The sequence below is a fragment of the Sabethes cyaneus genome, chromosome 2, assembly GCF_943734655.1.
Source record: "Sabethes cyaneus chromosome 2, idSabCyanKW18_F2, whole genome shotgun sequence".
In the NCBI taxonomy this organism is placed as follows: domain Eukaryota; kingdom Metazoa; phylum Arthropoda; class Insecta; order Diptera; family Culicidae; genus Sabethes; species Sabethes cyaneus.
In genome coordinates, this window is record NC_071354.1 from 229,933,700 (window position 1) to 229,951,557 (window position 17,858).

A 17,858-nucleotide genomic window follows, 5' to 3' on the forward strand; every position below is an offset into this window, starting at 1 on the left:
CAAGTCACATAGAAATTTGTCGGTAAATTTTCCGATTTTTCTTTGGAGTTTTCCACCATCACTTGAATTGGTTTTAAATTGATCTTGGATATGTTAAAATTAAAATTTAGATTAGAGTTGACAAGGAACACGAAATTAGACTTGTAATTCCATATAAATTGGATTTGAATTGCACTTAAAACTAGACTTAAAATCGGTGAAACTATTAAATTTTAATCTAGAATAATGTCTGCTCATTTTTATAATTACTTTACTTTACTTTTACTTTGTTGGCAATCAGTGTCGGATTAGAGTGTCTTCTCCAAGTTTGTCTTCCGCTCTGTGTTGATATAACTCTCAGAAAAAAGGAGTGAAAACTTGTCAAAATGTCGGAAATAACATTTCAAATATTTGCTTTTAATATTCAGCTGATTGTAAATCGTGAATTTATTACAATCTTAACCTTAGTCGACCCAAAAATTAATTGAAAGTTTATTTGTCTGAATAATAACGGAAAAGCGTTTTCATACATAACCCTCGATGAATCCAATATACGACGATACTTTAGTGAAAACTCCTGGAAGTGATTTGCCACCGCCCTCAACAATGCCCACCTGGAGTCCTTGGTACAGCAGGGGACCACCGGAGTCCCCCTGCCGAAAAAAGAGAACACAAAGATAAATCGAACGTCGAACCAAACTTTTCCAAACCTTACTTTGTACGGTCCTGGATAAGGGGTACAAATGTGCGTTGATAAAATCGCATTATTGTACAGCAGTTTGCACTCGTTATAGGCGACGATGAGGTAGCTTAGTTTCTGCAGTGTTTGCGAAATTTTACCACTGGCAGTTCTTCCCCAACCTGCCAACGTTACTGGCCGGTTTGGATCTTCAATTTCATAGCCAGCCGGAGGCAGTTTGACGGACTGAACCAGCTCCGAGAAAACCAGCGGCTCCTTCAACTTAATTAGAGCAATATCGTTAGACCAACCACCTTCTTTCGTGTATTCCGGATGCACAACTAACTGATCAACTTTATGAACCGAAGAGTCAACCTCTTCGGATATGTTTGTCCGTCCAACCTGAACAGAGACGGAAACAACGCTGCCGTTTACCCTGTTGAAACAATGGGCGGCCGTCAAAATCCAGTTCTCCGTAAGAATGCTACCACCACACATGTGTTTGTCCTTTATTCTCAACGATATTACGAATGGAAAGTCCTCTATCGAGGCGTCCGTTCCATTGATGATATGGAACAACGATGACATATCCGCTAAAAAGAAGAGAAATCTCCGATAAATTAGAGCTTGATTCTTCTGAAATCTAGTACACGTACCTGCTGTAAAATTGTACAGAAGCACTACACATAATAATCGGAAGTACATGATTTCAGAAAGCAGTTGCAATCAATTGTAATTATGCGATATCGTGTGCTAGTTTTCATTTGACATTGATAAGCGATTTGTTTTTTGTTTTCGTTAAATTCGGTCCGGTTAAATAAGAGCGTAAAATCTGGTTTTAATACTTAGGGAGACCTACTTGCTCGAGAGCTGCACAAAGTCACCGTTGAGGTGGCAGCCCTCCAAGAAGTAAGATGGCGGAGCTCAGGAGAACGGGAACTCCGGGCAGATGGTCCAACACCTGAAGCCTCGTTCAAGTACTATATTTACTACAGCGACGGCGAAAGAGCAGAGGAAGGCGTTGGATTTATGGTACTGGCAAAGCAGAAGAAACGAGTCATTCGATGGATGTCGGTGAGTGACCCCATCTGCCTGTTGAGGATCAAGGGTAAGTTCTTCAACTATAGCTTGCTCAGTACATACGCTCCAATGAACGACAAACCCGATGATGTGAAGGAATCGTTTTATGAATCCCTTGATAACACATATGGAGAGTGCCCAAAACATGACGTCAAAATCATCATCGTGGATACGAATGCACCGGTCGGAAGGGAAGAATTTTTCCGCCAACAGATGAGAAGAACGTGACTAGGAGTCGCATGCTCTCTGCGGTTACACGTCAAAACAGGGAACGATATAAAGAGCTACGAGTAGCAGAGAAAAAAAACCATCGGCGTCGTAAGCGTGAGTACAGGTGAGTGAGTTGAAACAATGAAATAGGGTTTATTTCTAATTCCCGTCGTAGTAAGGAAAGCCACTCTAATTTTCATCATTTCTTAGGTGGATTTAATGAATACCCCAAAAGTTCTTGTGCTGATTTGACTCAAACACATTTACCTTCCGATCCGTTCACTTTGAATTCACTAAAAAGCGATTAGAAAAGGATTTTATTGAAATTAGGCGACTGACTTTATTTCTAAAATTCGTCGTACCGTTTTAAAATCCGTCCATCAAAATTTTTCATCGTCCGAACTACAAATCACAATAATGTTTACGAAGCTAGCGAGCATGTATTTCTGAAGGACGGCATGACAAATGTTATTCTGCAAAATTTCTGCTGGTCATGCAAGTTTTCCCGGCTGCAAAATAACGACAATGCGTTGCGTGAGTTGTTTTCATTTTATGAATGACGGAAATTGAAACGCTTGGTCGATATTTTCTTCTTCGTCGCATGAAAAAAAAGTAAGAAATTTGGCTGCTAGGAATTCTTTAATGAAAAAAGCATTTAAATAGAACTCAGCTCACTTTGATTGATCGCGTATGATGGTCAACAAACTAAAATATTAGGGAATAACTAATTTTGCAGTGTGTGTCATAAAAATCGCTGATATTTTTAATAATTTGTGTTGGATAGGACGGGAGTAGGTAATTACGACGAAGCAGCAACATACCCTAGGTAAAACGAGACAGCAAACGGATGAGATAAGACCGATAGAACGGTAGGCAGGTAATTTAGTTTAGGTAGCTATAGGTAGGTTTAGGTAATATAGGTAACGATTTTTAAAATCCTGGCAACTATATATATGCCCGTCTCTGCTTATACGACCACAAAGCTCGACAAGGCTAATCGTTCAACTTAGTTTTTTTCTGGTCATTAGAACTGCGAAAAGTTTTAATTGTTTGCTAATTCAGTATTATTTGATTATTACAAGTGGTTTGCTCGTATTGTTGGTGAAATAGTTTTGAGTTATCGTGGCTTATAGGAAAAAAAAACAAAGCCGAGTATCAAAATGACAGATAAAATCGAAATGAGTTTGGAAGATATCATCAAATCGCAGCAGCCACAGCGTGGCGGTAATCGTGGAGGAGTCTCTCGTTCTGGCGAAAGAGGCGGACCAAGAACAAGGCGTACACATAATGGATCATCTGGTGGTGGACAACCACATTCGAATCGTGGTCCCTCAGCTGGTGGCGGCGGTGTCCTAAGGGGACGCAACCGAGGCGGAATTCAACGTTCGAAAAACACACGAGGCGATGTAAACAGCGCTTGGAAGCATGCCAGCGCTCTAAAGCATGACCTGCGAGATCGTCTTTTGGCGGCAGCCGAACTTAGGAATAGGAACTTAGGAATAGGAGGACCTGTCGGACAGGGCAACACCAAGCTGATGGTATCGAACCTGGACTTCGGCGTATCAGAGTCTAACATAAACGAACTGTTTGCAGGTTGTGGACCTTTGAAAAGCGCATCAATGCATTATGATCGATCGGGTAGATCACTGGGCACAGCAGACGTTGTGTTCGAACGTCGGTTTGACGCAATAAAAGCAATGAAACAGTACAATGGAGTTCCGTTGGATGGACGGCCGATGAGCATACAACTAGCGACCTCGGATATCCCATCATCTCGTGTGCCTCGGCTGGGTGGCGGAAGTGCTCCTACTCGTTCACCACGCAGAAACGTTAGCAGTGGACCGTCAAGAGGAAGCAACCGAACGAACCATCGAGGTGGAGATCCCCGCCAGCAGCAACGGAAAAAAACAATAACAGCGGAGGAATTAGATGCTGAACTAGATGCGTACTTTAAAGAGTGTGTGTGAAAGTGTGAAAAAGCACCAACATAGAACGCGATCATTAGAATCTTCTTAACCACTCTTAAGATCATGACGTGCACAATTTTTGTTTGTGTAAATAAATTAAAAAGGCACCGCCACATTAAGTAAAAACTGTTGATCTCTTACCTACATGTAAAAAATAAAACTATAAATATTTTTAATGATTTTCTTTTTTTTATTGCGGTTTGGAAACACATCCAAGAAATAGAGTATTTTTTCCATACTACCATAGTCCACCATATCGTACAACTATCGAATGATTGGGATTTTGGCCGTCCAGTCATTAAATTATAGTAGACGTTACATTTTCCTTTTTACGCCAACGTTTCGATCCGGATTTGGAGCTTCATCAGGGCTTCTACGAATGTGTACTTTTATTAGCTGTTGTTATATCTCAGTCGAAAAATACTAGTTAATCCATAGCGCACAACTTTAACAGTTTCTAAACGATGGAATGGAACTGGTGGCATTTTAATTGTGATTTTTTCTAGTTTCAGTAAACTGAATCATTTGGCAATCAAATCAAATTTGGCCCTCAAATAGTCTCCGGAAATCTGTTTTTTCGTAAGAGGTATGAAGTTGACTATTAGATTACTGTTATTTTTCTCGTATTGGAAAAATAACAGTAATATAATAGATCATAAAATTGATATCGTGAAGTTTCCCCATATAACAAGACGGCCAGAGAGAATTTAATTTGCGCTAAATTATCGATGTCAATTCCTTCGGAAAAATTTATCAAGACTGAAGTTTTATGTTGACGAATATTAACTGTTACAGTTCAACCGGATGTGGGTTCGAATCCGGTTATAATCTCAGATTACAGCTTGGTTCGACTCATGCACCTTCCAGCATTGGACAAAAGGTAGGAGTCAAAATGACTACTTGTCAAGCATAGCTACCAATACCCCCCCCCCCCCCTTCCTTTCCGCTCTTCCCCCTCCTTCACCAAAAAATTTTCATTTCTTTCCCCTACCGTCCCTTCATCAATTGTAGAACCATCGTTTCAAAAAAATATTTTGGAATGTTTGAATGCAAAAATAGTGATTATTATAGGGATCTTTCAATAATGACGTCCATTGCTTATGGGGGGAGGGGGTGTCAATTTTGTGACAGGTTGTGAACAAAGGCAAATGTGACATCCGTCGAAAAAATTGCATTTTCATCAAAAGGCAGCAAAAATATGTTTCTAAGTCATTCATCACCCATTGATTTATTTCGATTTTCGAACTTATTGTTCCAGCTGACGGCGCTTGACAGTCGGGCACAATTTGTCAATGTTAACTAGATAGACCACGCGTTACATTGAAGGATCAATTTACGTATCAATTTCAGTTCATTTGCAATCAAAATTTCTAGCTTTTTACTAAATATTGGATAGAAAAGTACAATGAACTCTGAAAGCTATCGTCACGATGTAGTAAAACCTGCTTCGCCGACGCAGATTGAAGCTTGTTTTGAAGCGGAGCCGTTCTACTTCAATTGAAACCAAAGCTTCATTTCTTCATTGATTTGTAACAATTTGCAATTGAATGTTGTTAGAGCCCTTGCTCGCAGTTATTATTTTTTATTAATTGTTGTTTTCTACATATTTTTTTAATCATACATTAACTCTTAAAAGGTTAAGCTATTTTTATAAACCACTTTTTACTTTCAACACGCTTTTCATTTTTATTTTGAGCTTGTGTGACGTCCAAAGGGGGGGGGGGGGAGGTTGAGTTTTGTGACACAATCGGACAGAGGGGAAAGGGGGTCTAAAAAGCAGAAATTTGGTGGACGTCATATTTGAATCGTCCCATACTGTTGGCAACTGAGCGCGAGAATGCTCACTAGAATACACTTACTTTGTGGAAATCAACGGAGTATCGGAGAACGGATTTGAATGATGATTTCGAAACATAAGGTGAATGTCTAAATTGCTTCCCAGTGATAATAGAAAATTCGAAAAATTATCAAAATGGCGAAAGAAAATGGTAGAAAGACACATTGTCCACTGTTAATTATATATTAAATACGCATTGATAATAAATACACTGACGAACTGACATGACACATAGAAGAAAATCCTTTAAAAACCATCTTCCTACACATTTTGCTTGCACACTAGCACCATCTGTTATGCATGTTGCGGAGTAGCTTGCATTTGCAGGGTTTTATGCTGTAGGATTTTTACATTTGTATGATTTTATACTGAAAACTCGAAGCAACACTCGCGCGCCGCGGTGTGGTCATGTTGCGAAACATGTTTTTATGGAAAATGAGTGGTTTGTGATTGGACGATGGAATTAACACGAGTGTCACGTCTGTTTGTCTGTGGATAATATATGAAACAACGTTAATAAGAGTTGAGTTATGTTCCGAAGACTTGTCGATCTCTAAACTCGAATGACAAATAAAATGATATAACAAAGGTTCCTTTCACCAATAGGTGGATTTAAACGGGTTTTTTCGATGCGTTTTTGGCGCATCTTTTTGTCATCTCTCTGTCGTATTTTTGTGGTTTTTTCTGTTGTCACATTATTCTGTTGTCTGTTCGTTATTTTTTCGTTTTTGCATTTTCGTCACTTATTTCAACGGCTTTTTACCAATCTGGCGGCTAGAGCAATGTAAGAAAACGAAAAGACAGTAAATAGACAACAAAAATATGGCCAAAAGACGGCGAAAACACATCAAAAAGATGACGAGAAAGTGAAGACAATTAGGCGAAAAGCTAATAAAAAACGAAAGACGACAAAAATACGAGCCAAAAACGCCGAAAGACTCCAAAGAAACGACAAAAAACACGATTTAATCCATCTGGTGGTTATTTGAAATAGGAATCGACACATCTTTAGAAAATAATTCAACTGATAGTTAACACTGTGGTAGTTGGTTCATATCACTTCTACTGACAGATATTGCTTGTAAAGAATAATAATACCGTTGGCGGAACTAGGAGGGCCAAGCAAAGTGGATTAGATTTCGCTTTTTTATTGATTTTGAAACGAAAGCGTAACTCTAATTTTCATCATTTCTTAAGTGGATTTAATGAATACCCCAAAAGTTCTTGTGCTGATTTGACTCAAACACATTTACCTTCCGATCCGTTCACTTTGAATTCACTGAAAAGCGATTAGAAAAGGATTTTATTGAAATTACGCGACTGACTTTATTTCTAAAATTCGTCGTACCGTTTTAAAATCCGTCCATCAAAATTTTTCATCGTCCGAACTACAAATCACAATAATGTTTACGAAGCTAGCGCGCATGTATTTGTGTAGGACGGCATGACAAATGTTATTCTGCAAAATTTCTGCTGGCCATGCAAGTTTTCCCGGCTGCAAAATAACGACAATGCGTTGCGTGAGTTGTTTTCATTTTATGAATGACAGAAATTGAACCGATTGGTCGACATTTTCTTCTTCGTCGCATGAAAAAAAGTAAGAAATTTGGCTGCTAGGAATTCTTTAATGAAAAAAAGCATTTAAATAGAACTCAGCTCACTTTGATTGATCGCGTATGATAGCCAACAAACTAAAATATTAGGGAATAACTAATTTTGCATTGTGTATCATAAAAATCGCTAATATTTTTAATAATTTGTGCTGGATAGGACGGGAACAGGTAATTACGACCAAGCAGCAACATACCCTAGGTAAAACGAGACAGCAAACGGATGAGATAAGACCGATAGAACGGTAGGCAGGTCATTTAGTTTAGGTAACTATAGGTAGGTTTAGGTAATATAGGTAACGATTTTAAAAATTCTGGCAACTATATATATGTCCGTCTCTGCTTATACGGCCACAAAGCTCGACAAGGCTAATCGTTCAACTTAGTTTTTTTCTGGTCGATAGAACTGCGAAAAGTTTTAATTGTTTGCTAATCCAGTATTATTTGATTATTACAAGTGGTTTGCTCGTATTGTTGGTGAAATAGTTTTTCGTTGGTTATAGGAAAAAAAACAAAGCCGAGTATCAAAATGACAGACAAAATCGAAATGAATCTGGAAGATATAACCAAATCGCAGCAGCCACAGCGTGGCGGTAATCGTGGAGGAGTCTCTCGTTCTGGCGAAAGAGGCGGACCAAAACCAAGTCGTACTCATAATGGATCATCTGGCGGTGGACAACCACATTCGAATCGTGGTCCCTCAGCTGGTGGCGGCGGTGTCCTAATGGGACGCAACCGAGGCGGAATTCAACGTTCGAAAAACACACGAGGCGATGTGAACAGCGCTTGGAAGCATGCCAGCGCTCTGAAGCATGACTTGCGAGATCGTCTTTTGGCGGCAGCCGATCTTAGGAATAGGAACTTAGGAATAGGAGGACCTGTCGGACAGGGCAACACCAAGCTGATGGTATCAAACCTGGACTTCAGCGTATCAGAGTCTAACATAAACGAACTGTTTGCAGGTTGTGGACCATTGAAAAGCGCATCAATGCATTATGATCGATCGGGTAGATCACTGGGCACAGCAGACGTTGTGTTCGAACGTCGGTTTGACGCAATTAAAGCAATGAAACAGTACAATGGAGTTCCGTTGGATGGACGGCCGATGAGCATACAACTAGCGACCTCGGATATCCCATCATCTCGTGTGCCTCGGCTGGGTGGCGGAAGTGCTCCTACTCGTTCACCACGCAGAAACGTTAGCAGTGGACCGTCAAGAGGAGGCAACCGAACGAGTCATCGAGGTGGAGGTCCCCGCCAGCAGCAAAGGAAAAAAACAATAACAGCGGAGGAATTAGATGCTGAACTAGATGCGTACTTTAGAGAGTGTGTGTGAAAGTGTGAAAAAGCACCAACATAGAACGCGATCATTAGAATCTTCTTAATCACTCTTAAGATCATGACGTGCACAATTTTTGTTTGTGTAAATAAATTAAAAAGGCACCGCCACATTAAGTAAAAACTGTTGATCCTACATGTAAAAAATAAAACTATAAATATTTTTAATGATTTTCTTTTTTTTTATTGCGGTTTGAAAACACATCCAAGAAATAGAGTATTTTTTCCATACCAGTCCACCATAGCGTACAACTATCGAATGATTGAGATTTTGGCCGTTCAGTCACTAAATAATAGTAGACGTTACATTTTCCTTTTTACGCCAACGTTTCGATCCGGATTTGGAGCTTCATCAGGGCTTCTACGAATGTTTACTTTTATTAGCTGTTGTTATATCTCAGTCGAAAAATACTAGTTAATCCATAGCGCACAACGTTAACAGTTTCTAAACGATGGAATGGAACTGGTGGCATTTTAAATGTGTTTTTTCTAGTTTCAGTAAACTGAATCATTTGGCCATCAAATCAAATTTGGCCCTCAAATAGTCTCCGGAAATCTGTTTTTTCGTAAGGGCATGAAGTTGACTATTATAATACTGTTATTTTTCTCGTATTGGAACAGTAATATAATAGATCATAAAATTGATATCGTGAAGTTTCCCCTTATAACAAGACGGCCAGAGAGAATTTAATTTGCGCTAAATCATCGATTTCAATTCCTTCGGAAAAATTTATCAAGATTGAAGTTTGATGTTGACGAAGACTGTCCTGCCGAATATTAACAGTTACAGTTCAAATACAAAACGCAACGCTTAACTTTTATTTCAAAATCTGAAAAAAAATTACGAAATTGCATTCTTTGACGACTTTACAGAGTAATGCTTTTTTAACCCTCAATTGATCAACCAGGTACACCTCATATCATACATCATACATATCATATATCATACTTCGATTTCGGCATGTTCGTTTTGAAATAAGTTGTGAGGGCTCCTGTTCCTGATATTACCCCTTGAAAAAGACACCAACAAAGTATCGAAACGTCGGGAAAACATCAAACTTCAGTCTTGATAAATGTCTCCGAAGACTACCCTGCCGAATATTAACAGTTACAATTGAATCCAGTCGATAAAAAACACAACCTATTTGAATATGTATTTTGGAATGTTTGAATGCAAAAATAGTGATTATTATAGGGATCTTTCAATAATGACGTCCATTGCTTATGGGGGGAGGGGGTGTCAATTTTGTGACAAGTTGTGACAAAGTGGGGGGTGACATCCGTCGAAAAAATTGCATTTTCATCAAAAGGCAGCAAAAATATGTTTCTAAGTCATTCATCACCCATTGATTTATTTCGATTTTCGAACTTATTGTTCCAGCTGACGGCGCTTGACAGTCGGGCACAATTTGTCAATGTTAACTAGATAGACCACGCGTTACATTGAAGGATCAATTTACATATCAATTTCAGTTCATTTGCAATCAAAGTTTCGAGCTTTTTACTAAATATTGGATAGAAAAGTACAATGAACTCTAAAAGCTATCGTCACGATGTAGTGAAACCTGCTTCGCCGACGCAGATTGAAGCTTGTTTTGAAGCGGAGTCGTTCAACTTCAATTGAAACCAAAGCTTCATTTCTTCATTGATTTATAACAATTTGCAATTGAATGTTGTTAGAGCCCTTGCTCGCAGTTATTATTTTTTATTAATTGTTGTTTTCTACATATTTTTTTAATCATACATTAACTCTTAAAAGGTTAAGCTATTTTTATAAACCACTTTTTACTTTCAACACGCTTTTCATTTTTATTTTGAGCTTGTGTGACGTCCAAAGGGGGGGAGGAGGTTGAGTTTTGTGACACAATCGGACAGAGGGGCAGGGGTTCTAAAAAGCAGAAATTTGGTGGACGTCATATTTGAATCGTCCCATACTGTTGGCAACTGAGCGCGAGAATGCTCACTAGAAAACACTTACTTTGTGGAAATCAACGGAGTATCGGAGAACGGATTTGAATGATGATTTCGAAACATAACACTATGGTCGAAAAGGCAAAAATTCCAGACAAAAATAAATATCTCGAAAACCATTGGCTCTACATATTTCATGCATTGAGAAGATTTTGTTTAGAAAAAAAGACCTATCTTTTGGTATAATTAGTCATTAGGGTGGTGCACTTTTATTCGTTATAAAAATTTTAACTTTTTTATCTTGCGATATAGAGCAATACTTTCTACTACAAAGTTGTAAATAATTTATTTTGCAGAAACTTTGCTGAAGAAATCAAATTTGTATCTCATCTGTGTATGGCTATACAACGAATTTTCTAGATTAAGTCAGGGTGGATCCGGAAAAAGTAGTTTTGTTGCTCTAACTTTTTTATTTGAAACCCAATTTGAAAACTATGTTCGGATGAGTTTTAGAGCGTAAAATAATGCATTTTTTTAAACTTCTAGATAGTTGCTATCTATTGTCTGAAGGGAGATATAGAAGTTTTCGATTCAAAATATTATAGTTTTTCACGGCGTCTCACACTTCCGTTGGCACATATTTTCGAAAACGGAATGAATGGTCTAAAAGTATGTACCTGGATCTACAAAGTTCATGTCATGTCATTTTTCCACACTTCTCCTGTTCTGAGAAAAACGCATTTGAAAAGTGAGTATTTTTCCATATTCAGCCCGCTGTGGTCCAACGGTTCACCAATATCTACAATCCGCAGGGCCTGGGGAAAAGTTGGGTTCGAATTATGTTATAATTAACTCCCATTATAGCTCGTTTTGTTCCATGGGTCCGTAAGCGTTGCTTCAAGGGCCATCCTTTACCTATTTTTTTCGTTCTGGAGACACTATAAACACGTTTGTTTCATTACTTTCTTCTACCGTCCCCTCCATCTATTGTAAAAAAACTACCGTTATAAATATCGCAGAAGTTAGAAAACGACTCTATAAAACCTTTTTATTAAAAAATAATATTGAGGGTACTTTTAAAGGAATGGACAAACGCGAATTGTTTTCTTTGTGGAAAAATACGCAAGGAAACTTCGTCGAAAAAATCCGAAAAGTATGTGATGAAGTTTTCAAAGCATACAGTGTCGTAAAGAACGACATGCCGGTGGAATCGAAAAAAAAATTTTTCAATTGTAAGGGATACATGCATTTTTCTTCAAGAAGAATTATTTGAAGTATAAACGAAGCACAACACACGTTTTAAGTACAATGAGGAATATTTCAACGCGCCATTACAAATTCCTGGAGAAAGTTTTGAAAATATTGCAATAATATCCAATGATTATGATGTCCCGACTACTTCATCGATTGATACCGCATCCTCATTAAACAAGTCTCATCGAGATACAAAAATTTGGCCGAGTTGAGTGCTGAGAGAATGCTTAAAATCTCTCGTTCTCAAGCCGTAGAAGTAAGCAACTGTGAGCTTATTCCGCTAGAATTAGTTTGCAAGGCGGCAAAGCAAAATGGAAATGCTTGTCTACACAAAATAATCAAAAAAAATTATAACAAATTCCAGAAACCTTCAAAACATTTTAGAATACCTCGAATTTATGTTATTTTTTTTCTAAATAGATCATAATGTTGTTAAATAAGAAAACATACGCGATAGATCTACACGCTTAACGGGAAACTAGCAGTCATTAACTTTTCGTCGGAAAGCCAAGCAGTTTTTGGGTCCAACAGCGGGATTCTGTTTACAAAAATGTAAATAATGCGTTCTTTTTGCCAATGTGAACATACCGAATATATTGAACAGAACAGAATACATGAACAGATTTTTTGTTTCAAACAAAAATACTGCTTTTGAAATTGTCAGAATCGATGACGACTAATTCCACCTTAAACAAAACGAGGCAAGCGTAACACTTCGGTCTAGAAATGTAGAAATACTCTTTTTTTATAACGACTGTTTTTCATAACAGTAGTTTTTTACAATAGATGGAGGGGACGGTAGAAGAAAGTAATGAAACAAACGTGTTTATAGTGTCTCCAGAACGAAAAAAATAGGTAAAGGATGGCCCTTGAAGCAACGCTTACGGACCCATGGAACAAAACGAGCTATAATGGGAGTTAATTATAACATAATTCGAACCCAACTTTTCCCCAGGCCCTGCGGATTGTAGATATTGGTGAACCGTTGGACCACAGCGGGCTGAATATGGAAAAATACTCACTTTTCAAATGCGTTTTTCTCAGAACAGGAGAAGTGTGGAAAAATGACATGACATGAACTTTGTAGATCCAGGTACATACTTTTAGACCATTCATTCCGTTTTCGAAAATATGTGCCAACGGAAGTGTGAGACGCCGTGAAAAACTATAATATTTTGAATCGAAAACTTCTATATCTCCCTTCAGACAATAGATAGCAACTATCTAGAAGTTTAAAAAAATGCATTATTTTACGCTCTAAAACTCATCCGAACATAGTTTTCAAATTGGGTTTCAAACAAAAAAGTTAGAGCAAAAAAACTGCTTTTTCCGGATCCATCCTGACTTAATCTAGAAAATTCGTTGTATAGCCATACACAGATGAGATACAAATTTGATTTCTTCAGCAAAGTTTCTGAAAAATAAATTATTTACAACTTTGTAGTAGAAAGTATTGCTCTATATCGTAAAACAAAAAAGTTAAAAATTTTAAAACGAGTAAAAGTGAACCACCCTAATGACTAATTATACCAAAAGATCTTTTTTTCTAAACAAAATCTTCTGAATACATGAAATTTGTAGAGCCAATGGTTTTCGAGATATTGATTTTTGTCTGGAATTTTTGCTTTTTCGACCATAGTGCATAAGGTGAATGCCTAAATTGCTAGATTGCTTCCCAGTGATAATAGAAAATTCGAAAAATTATCAAAATGGCGAAAGAAAATGGTAGAAAGAGACATTTTCCACTATTAATTATATATTAAATACGCATTTATAATACACTGACGAACTGACATGACACATAGAAGAAAATCCTTTAAAAACCATCTTCCTACACATTTTGCTTGCACACTAGCACCATCTGTTATGCATGTTGCGGAGTAGCTTGCATTTGCAGGGTTTTATGCTGTAGGATTTTTACATTTGTATGATTTTATACTGAAAACTCGAAGCAACACTCGCGCGCCGCGGTGTGGTCATGTTACGAAATATGCTTTTATGGAAAATGAGTGGTTTGTGATTGGACGATGGAATTAACACGCGTGTCTCGTCTGTTTGTCTGTGGATAATATATGAAACAACGTTAATAAGAGTTGAATTATGTTCCGAAGATTTGTCGATTTCTAACTCGAATGACAAATAAAATGATATAACAAAGGTTCCTTTCGCCAATAGGTGGATTTAAACGGGTTTTTTCGATGCGTTTTTGGCGCATCTTTTTGTCATCTCTCTGTCGTATTTTTGTGGTTTTTTCTGTTGTCACATTATTCTGTTGTCTGTTCGTTATTTTTTCGTTTTTGCATTTTCGTCACTTATTTCAACGGCTTTTTACCGATCTAGGGGCTAGAGCAATGTAAGAACAACGAAAAGACAGTAAATAGACGACAAAAATATGGCAACAAAAATACGGCGAAAAGACATCAAAAAGATGACGAGAAAGTGAAGACAATTAAGCGAAAAGCTAAAAAAAATAAAAAACGAAAGACGACAAAAATACGAGGCAAGCACGCCGAACGACACCAAAGAAACGACAAAAAACACGATTTAATCCATCTGGTGGTTATTTGAAATAGGAATCGACACATCTTTAGAAAATAATTCAACTGATAGTTAACACTGTGGTAGTTGGTTCATATCACTTCTACTGACAGATATTGCTTGTAAAGAATAATAATACCGTTGGCGGAACTAGGAGAGCCAAGCAAAGTGGATTAGATTTCGCTTTTGTATTGATTTTGAAACGAAAGCGTAACCCTTTCGTGGGTGATAAAACTACGAATTTTTCCTCAGGAAAATCTGCTAACGCTGTTCGAGAACCCCAGCGATACCAAGAAGCAGTTTAGTTTAGTAGTAGTAGGTTAGAAGTATTGCTCCATCCTAGAACAAGTTTGAAAAGATGGCAAATTACTTCCATTTTTGACGTAGGACTATGTCTTTCAGGAAGGTAGTTGGTAAAGTGTAAAAATCTTTCTCGAAAAGTGGTCAGATAACAATAACGACAATGCGTTGCGTGAGTTGTTTTCATTTTATGAATGACGGAAATTGAAACGATTGGTCGATATTTTCTTCTTCGTCGCATGAAAAAAAAGTAAGAAATTTGGCTGCTAGGAATTCTTTAATGAAAAAAGCATTTAAATAGAACTCAGCTCGCTTTCATTGATCGCGTATGATAGTCAACAAACTAAAATATTAGGGAATAACTAATTTTGCATTGTGTATAATAAAAATCGCTAATATTTTTAATAATTTGTGCTGGATAGGACGGGAACAGGTAATTACGACCAAGCAGCAACATACCCTAGGTAAAACGAGACAGCAAACGGATGAGATAAGACCGATAGAACGGTAGACAGGTAATTTAGTTTAGGTAACTATGGGTAGGTTTAGGTAATATAGGTAACGATTTTAAAAATCCTGGCAACTATATATATGTCCGTCTCTGCTTATACGGCCACAAAGCTGGACAAGGCTAATCGTTCAACTTAGTTTTTTTTCTGCTCGATAGAACTGCGAAAAGTTTTAATTGTTTGCTAATCCAGTATTATTTGATTATTACAAGTGGTTTGCTCGTATTGTTGGTGAAATAGTTTTTCGTTGGTTATAGGAAAAAAAACAAAGCCGAGTATCAAAATGACAGACAAAATCGAAATGAATCTGGAAGATATAACCAAATCGCAGCAGTCACAGCGTGGCGGTAATCGTGGAGGAGTCTCTCGTTCTGGCGAAAGAGGCGGACCAAGACCAAGTCGTACTCATAATAGATCATCTGGTGGTGGACAACCACATTCGAATCGTGGTCCCTCAGCTGGTGGCGGCGGTGTCCTAATGGGACGCAACCGAGGCGGAATTCAACGTTCGAAAAACACACGAGGCGATGTGAACAGCGCTCTGAAGCATGACTTGCGAGATCGTCTTTTGGCGGCAGCCGAACTTAGGAATAGGAACTTAGGAGTAGGAGGACCTGTCGGACAGGGCAACACCAAGCTGATGGTATCAAACCTGGACTTCAGCGTATCAGAGTCTGACATAAACGAACTGTTTGCAGATTGTGGACCATTGAAAAGCGCAACAATGCATTATGATCGATCGGGTAGATCACTGGGCACAGCAGACGTTGTGTTCGAACGTCGGGGTGACGCAATAAAAGCAATGAAACAGTACAATGGAGTTCCGTTGGATGGACGGCCAATGAGCATACAACTAGCGACCTCGGATATCCCATCATCTCGTGTGCCTCGGCTGGGTGGCGGAAGTGCTCCTACTCGTTCACCACGCAGAAACGTTAGCAGTGGACCGTCAAGAGGAGGCAATCGAACGAGTCATCGAGGTGGAGGTCCCCGCCAGCAGCAACGGAAAAAAACAATAACAGCGGAGGAGTTAGATGCTGAACTAGATGCGTACTTTAAAGAGTGTGTGTGAAAGTGTGAAAAAGCACCAACATAGAACGCGATCATTAGAATCTTCTTAACCACTCTTAAGATCATGACGTGCACAATTTTTGTTTGTGTAAATAAATTAAAAAGGCACCGCCACATTAAGTAAAAACTGTTGATCTCTTACCTGCATGTAAAAAATAAAACTATAAATATTTTTAATGATTTTCTTTTTTTTATTGCGGTTTGGAAACACATCCAAGAAATAGAGTATTTTTTCCATACCACCATAGTCCACCATATCGTACAACTATCGAATGATTGGGATTTTGGCCGTTCAGTCATTAAATTAGACGTTACATTTTCCTTTTTACGCCAACGTTTCGATCCGGATTTGGAGCTTCATCAGGGCTTCTATTAATGTGTACTTTTATTAGCTGTTGTTATATCTCAGTCGAAAAATACTAGTTAATCCATAGCGCACAACGTTAACAGTTTCTAAACGATGGAATGGAACTGGTGGCATTTTAATTGTGTTTTTTTTTTTCTAGTTTCAGTAAACCGAATCATTTGGCCATCAAATCAAATTTGGCCCTCAAATAGTTTCCGGAAATCTGTTTTTTCGTAAGAGGTATGAAGTGGACTATTATAATACTGTTATTTTTCTCGTATTGGAAAAATAACAGTAATATAATAGATCATAAAATTGATATCGTGAAGTTTCCGCTTATAACAAGACGGCCAGAGAGAATTTAATTTGCGCTAAATCATCGATTTCAATTCCTTCGGAAAAATTTATCAAGATTGAAGATTGATGTTGACGAAGACTGTCCTGCCGAATATTAACAGTTACAGTTCAAATACAAAACGCAACGCTTAACTTTAATTTTAAAATCTGAAAAAAATTACGAAATTGCATTCTTTGACGACTTTACAGATTAGTGCTTTTTTAACCCTCAATTGATCAACCTCAATTGATATAACATACTTCCATTTCGGCATGTTCTTTTTGAAATAATTTGTATGGCTCTTGTTTTTAATATTACTCCTTGAAAAAGACACTGTTCGGACTGGACAGAAACTTCTTTGTAAATCGACGTATTTAGTTTGCCGATCAAAGCTAGAGAGTTTATTTATTTAATTAGCATAGGATAAATGTAATTTTAATTTGTTGCCACTTACAATAATTGTTTCCGTAGTTTTGTTCTCGCTTCAGCCAATCCTAACCTTTGCTTTTATGATATTGTAAATTTTAACGTGTTTGATCTGTTCCGTGTACCTTATATATAAATATAGTTTGTTGCGTTCAAATAGTATGTAAATTATTCATTTTTTAATCACCTTATCGTCGATATAATCTACTCAATCAATTTCTTGCCTTCAACTTATTTCAATCACTTTCTTGCCTTTCAATTCAACCTCCTCAATGCGCTGACTCACTTAACCTTCTTTTTCGTTTGACAGCTTTTACTTTTCCTCTTCTGTCATCTATCACTTATTTATCTCCATCCTCTAGAAATCCCAATCTCAAGCAGTGTTTCCAACATATTCCCCGGCCCGTAACCCTGATCCGGAAGTCACATCTGGATCGGCGTTACCATCGATTTCAAGCACTGCCAG

The 17,858-nt window shown here is 37.8% G+C and overlaps 4 protein-coding genes across 4 annotated transcripts; 3 read left to right on the plus strand and 1 right to left on the minus strand.

Annotated features, from left to right (window-relative positions):
• Positions 1–503: 503 nt before the first annotated feature.
• Positions 504–1,363, minus strand: LOC128736738 (chymotrypsin-1-like). The gene is made up of 3 exons (XM_053831224.1): positions 1,315–1,363; positions 695–1,251; positions 504–632 (listed from the first exon to the last, which is right to left on the minus strand). Exons 1-3 carry the CDS (start codon positions 1,361–1,363, stop codon positions 504–506), a joined length of 735 nt encoding a protein of 244 aa, XP_053687199.1.
• A 1,745-nt stretch (positions 1,364–3,108) lies between these two features.
• On the plus strand, positions 3,109–3,915 carry LOC128736739 (THO complex subunit 4-like). The gene has a single exon (XM_053831225.1). It carries the CDS (start codon positions 3,109–3,111, stop codon positions 3,913–3,915), a length of 807 nt encoding a protein of 268 aa, XP_053687200.1.
• Positions 3,916–7,891: 3,976 nt separating this feature from the next.
• Positions 7,892–8,698, plus strand: LOC128736740 (THO complex subunit 4-like). The gene has a single exon (XM_053831226.1). The coding sequence runs from the start codon at positions 7,892–7,894 to the stop codon at positions 8,696–8,698; it is 807 nt and encodes a 268-aa protein (XP_053687201.1).
• Positions 8,699–15,495: 6,797 nt separating this feature from the next.
• LOC128736741 (THO complex subunit 4-like) lies at positions 15,496–16,284 on the plus strand. Its single transcript, XM_053831227.1, has one exon. It carries the CDS (start codon positions 15,496–15,498, stop codon positions 16,282–16,284), a length of 789 nt encoding a protein of 262 aa, XP_053687202.1.
• The last annotated feature ends 1,574 nt before the right edge of the window (positions 16,285–17,858 follow it).

What these genes read in the sequence shown, in the direction of transcription:
- LOC128736739 (XM_053831225.1), top strand. Translation starts at nt 3,109, where the DNA reads ATGACAGATAAAATCGAAATGAGTTTGGAAGATATCATCAAATCGCAG.
- LOC128736738 (XM_053831224.1), bottom strand. Translation starts at nt 1,363, where the DNA reads ATGTACTTCCGATTATTATGTGTAGTGCTTCTGTACAATTTTACAGCA. An exon ending in TCTGTACAATTTTACAGCAG is followed by an intron (nt 1,252 to 1,314) that starts GTACGTGTACTA and finishes TCTTCTTTTTAG; the next exon opens with CGGATATGTCATCGTTGTTC. An exon ending in CTTATCCAGGACCGTACAAA is followed by an intron (nt 633 to 694) that starts GTAAGGTTTGGA and finishes TTTTTTCGGCAG; the next exon opens with GGGGACTCCGGTGGTCCCCT.
- LOC128736741 (XM_053831227.1), top strand. Translation starts at nt 15,496, where the DNA reads ATGACAGACAAAATCGAAATGAATCTGGAAGATATAACCAAATCGCAG.
- LOC128736740 (XM_053831226.1), top strand. Translation starts at nt 7,892, where the DNA reads ATGACAGACAAAATCGAAATGAATCTGGAAGATATAACCAAATCGCAG.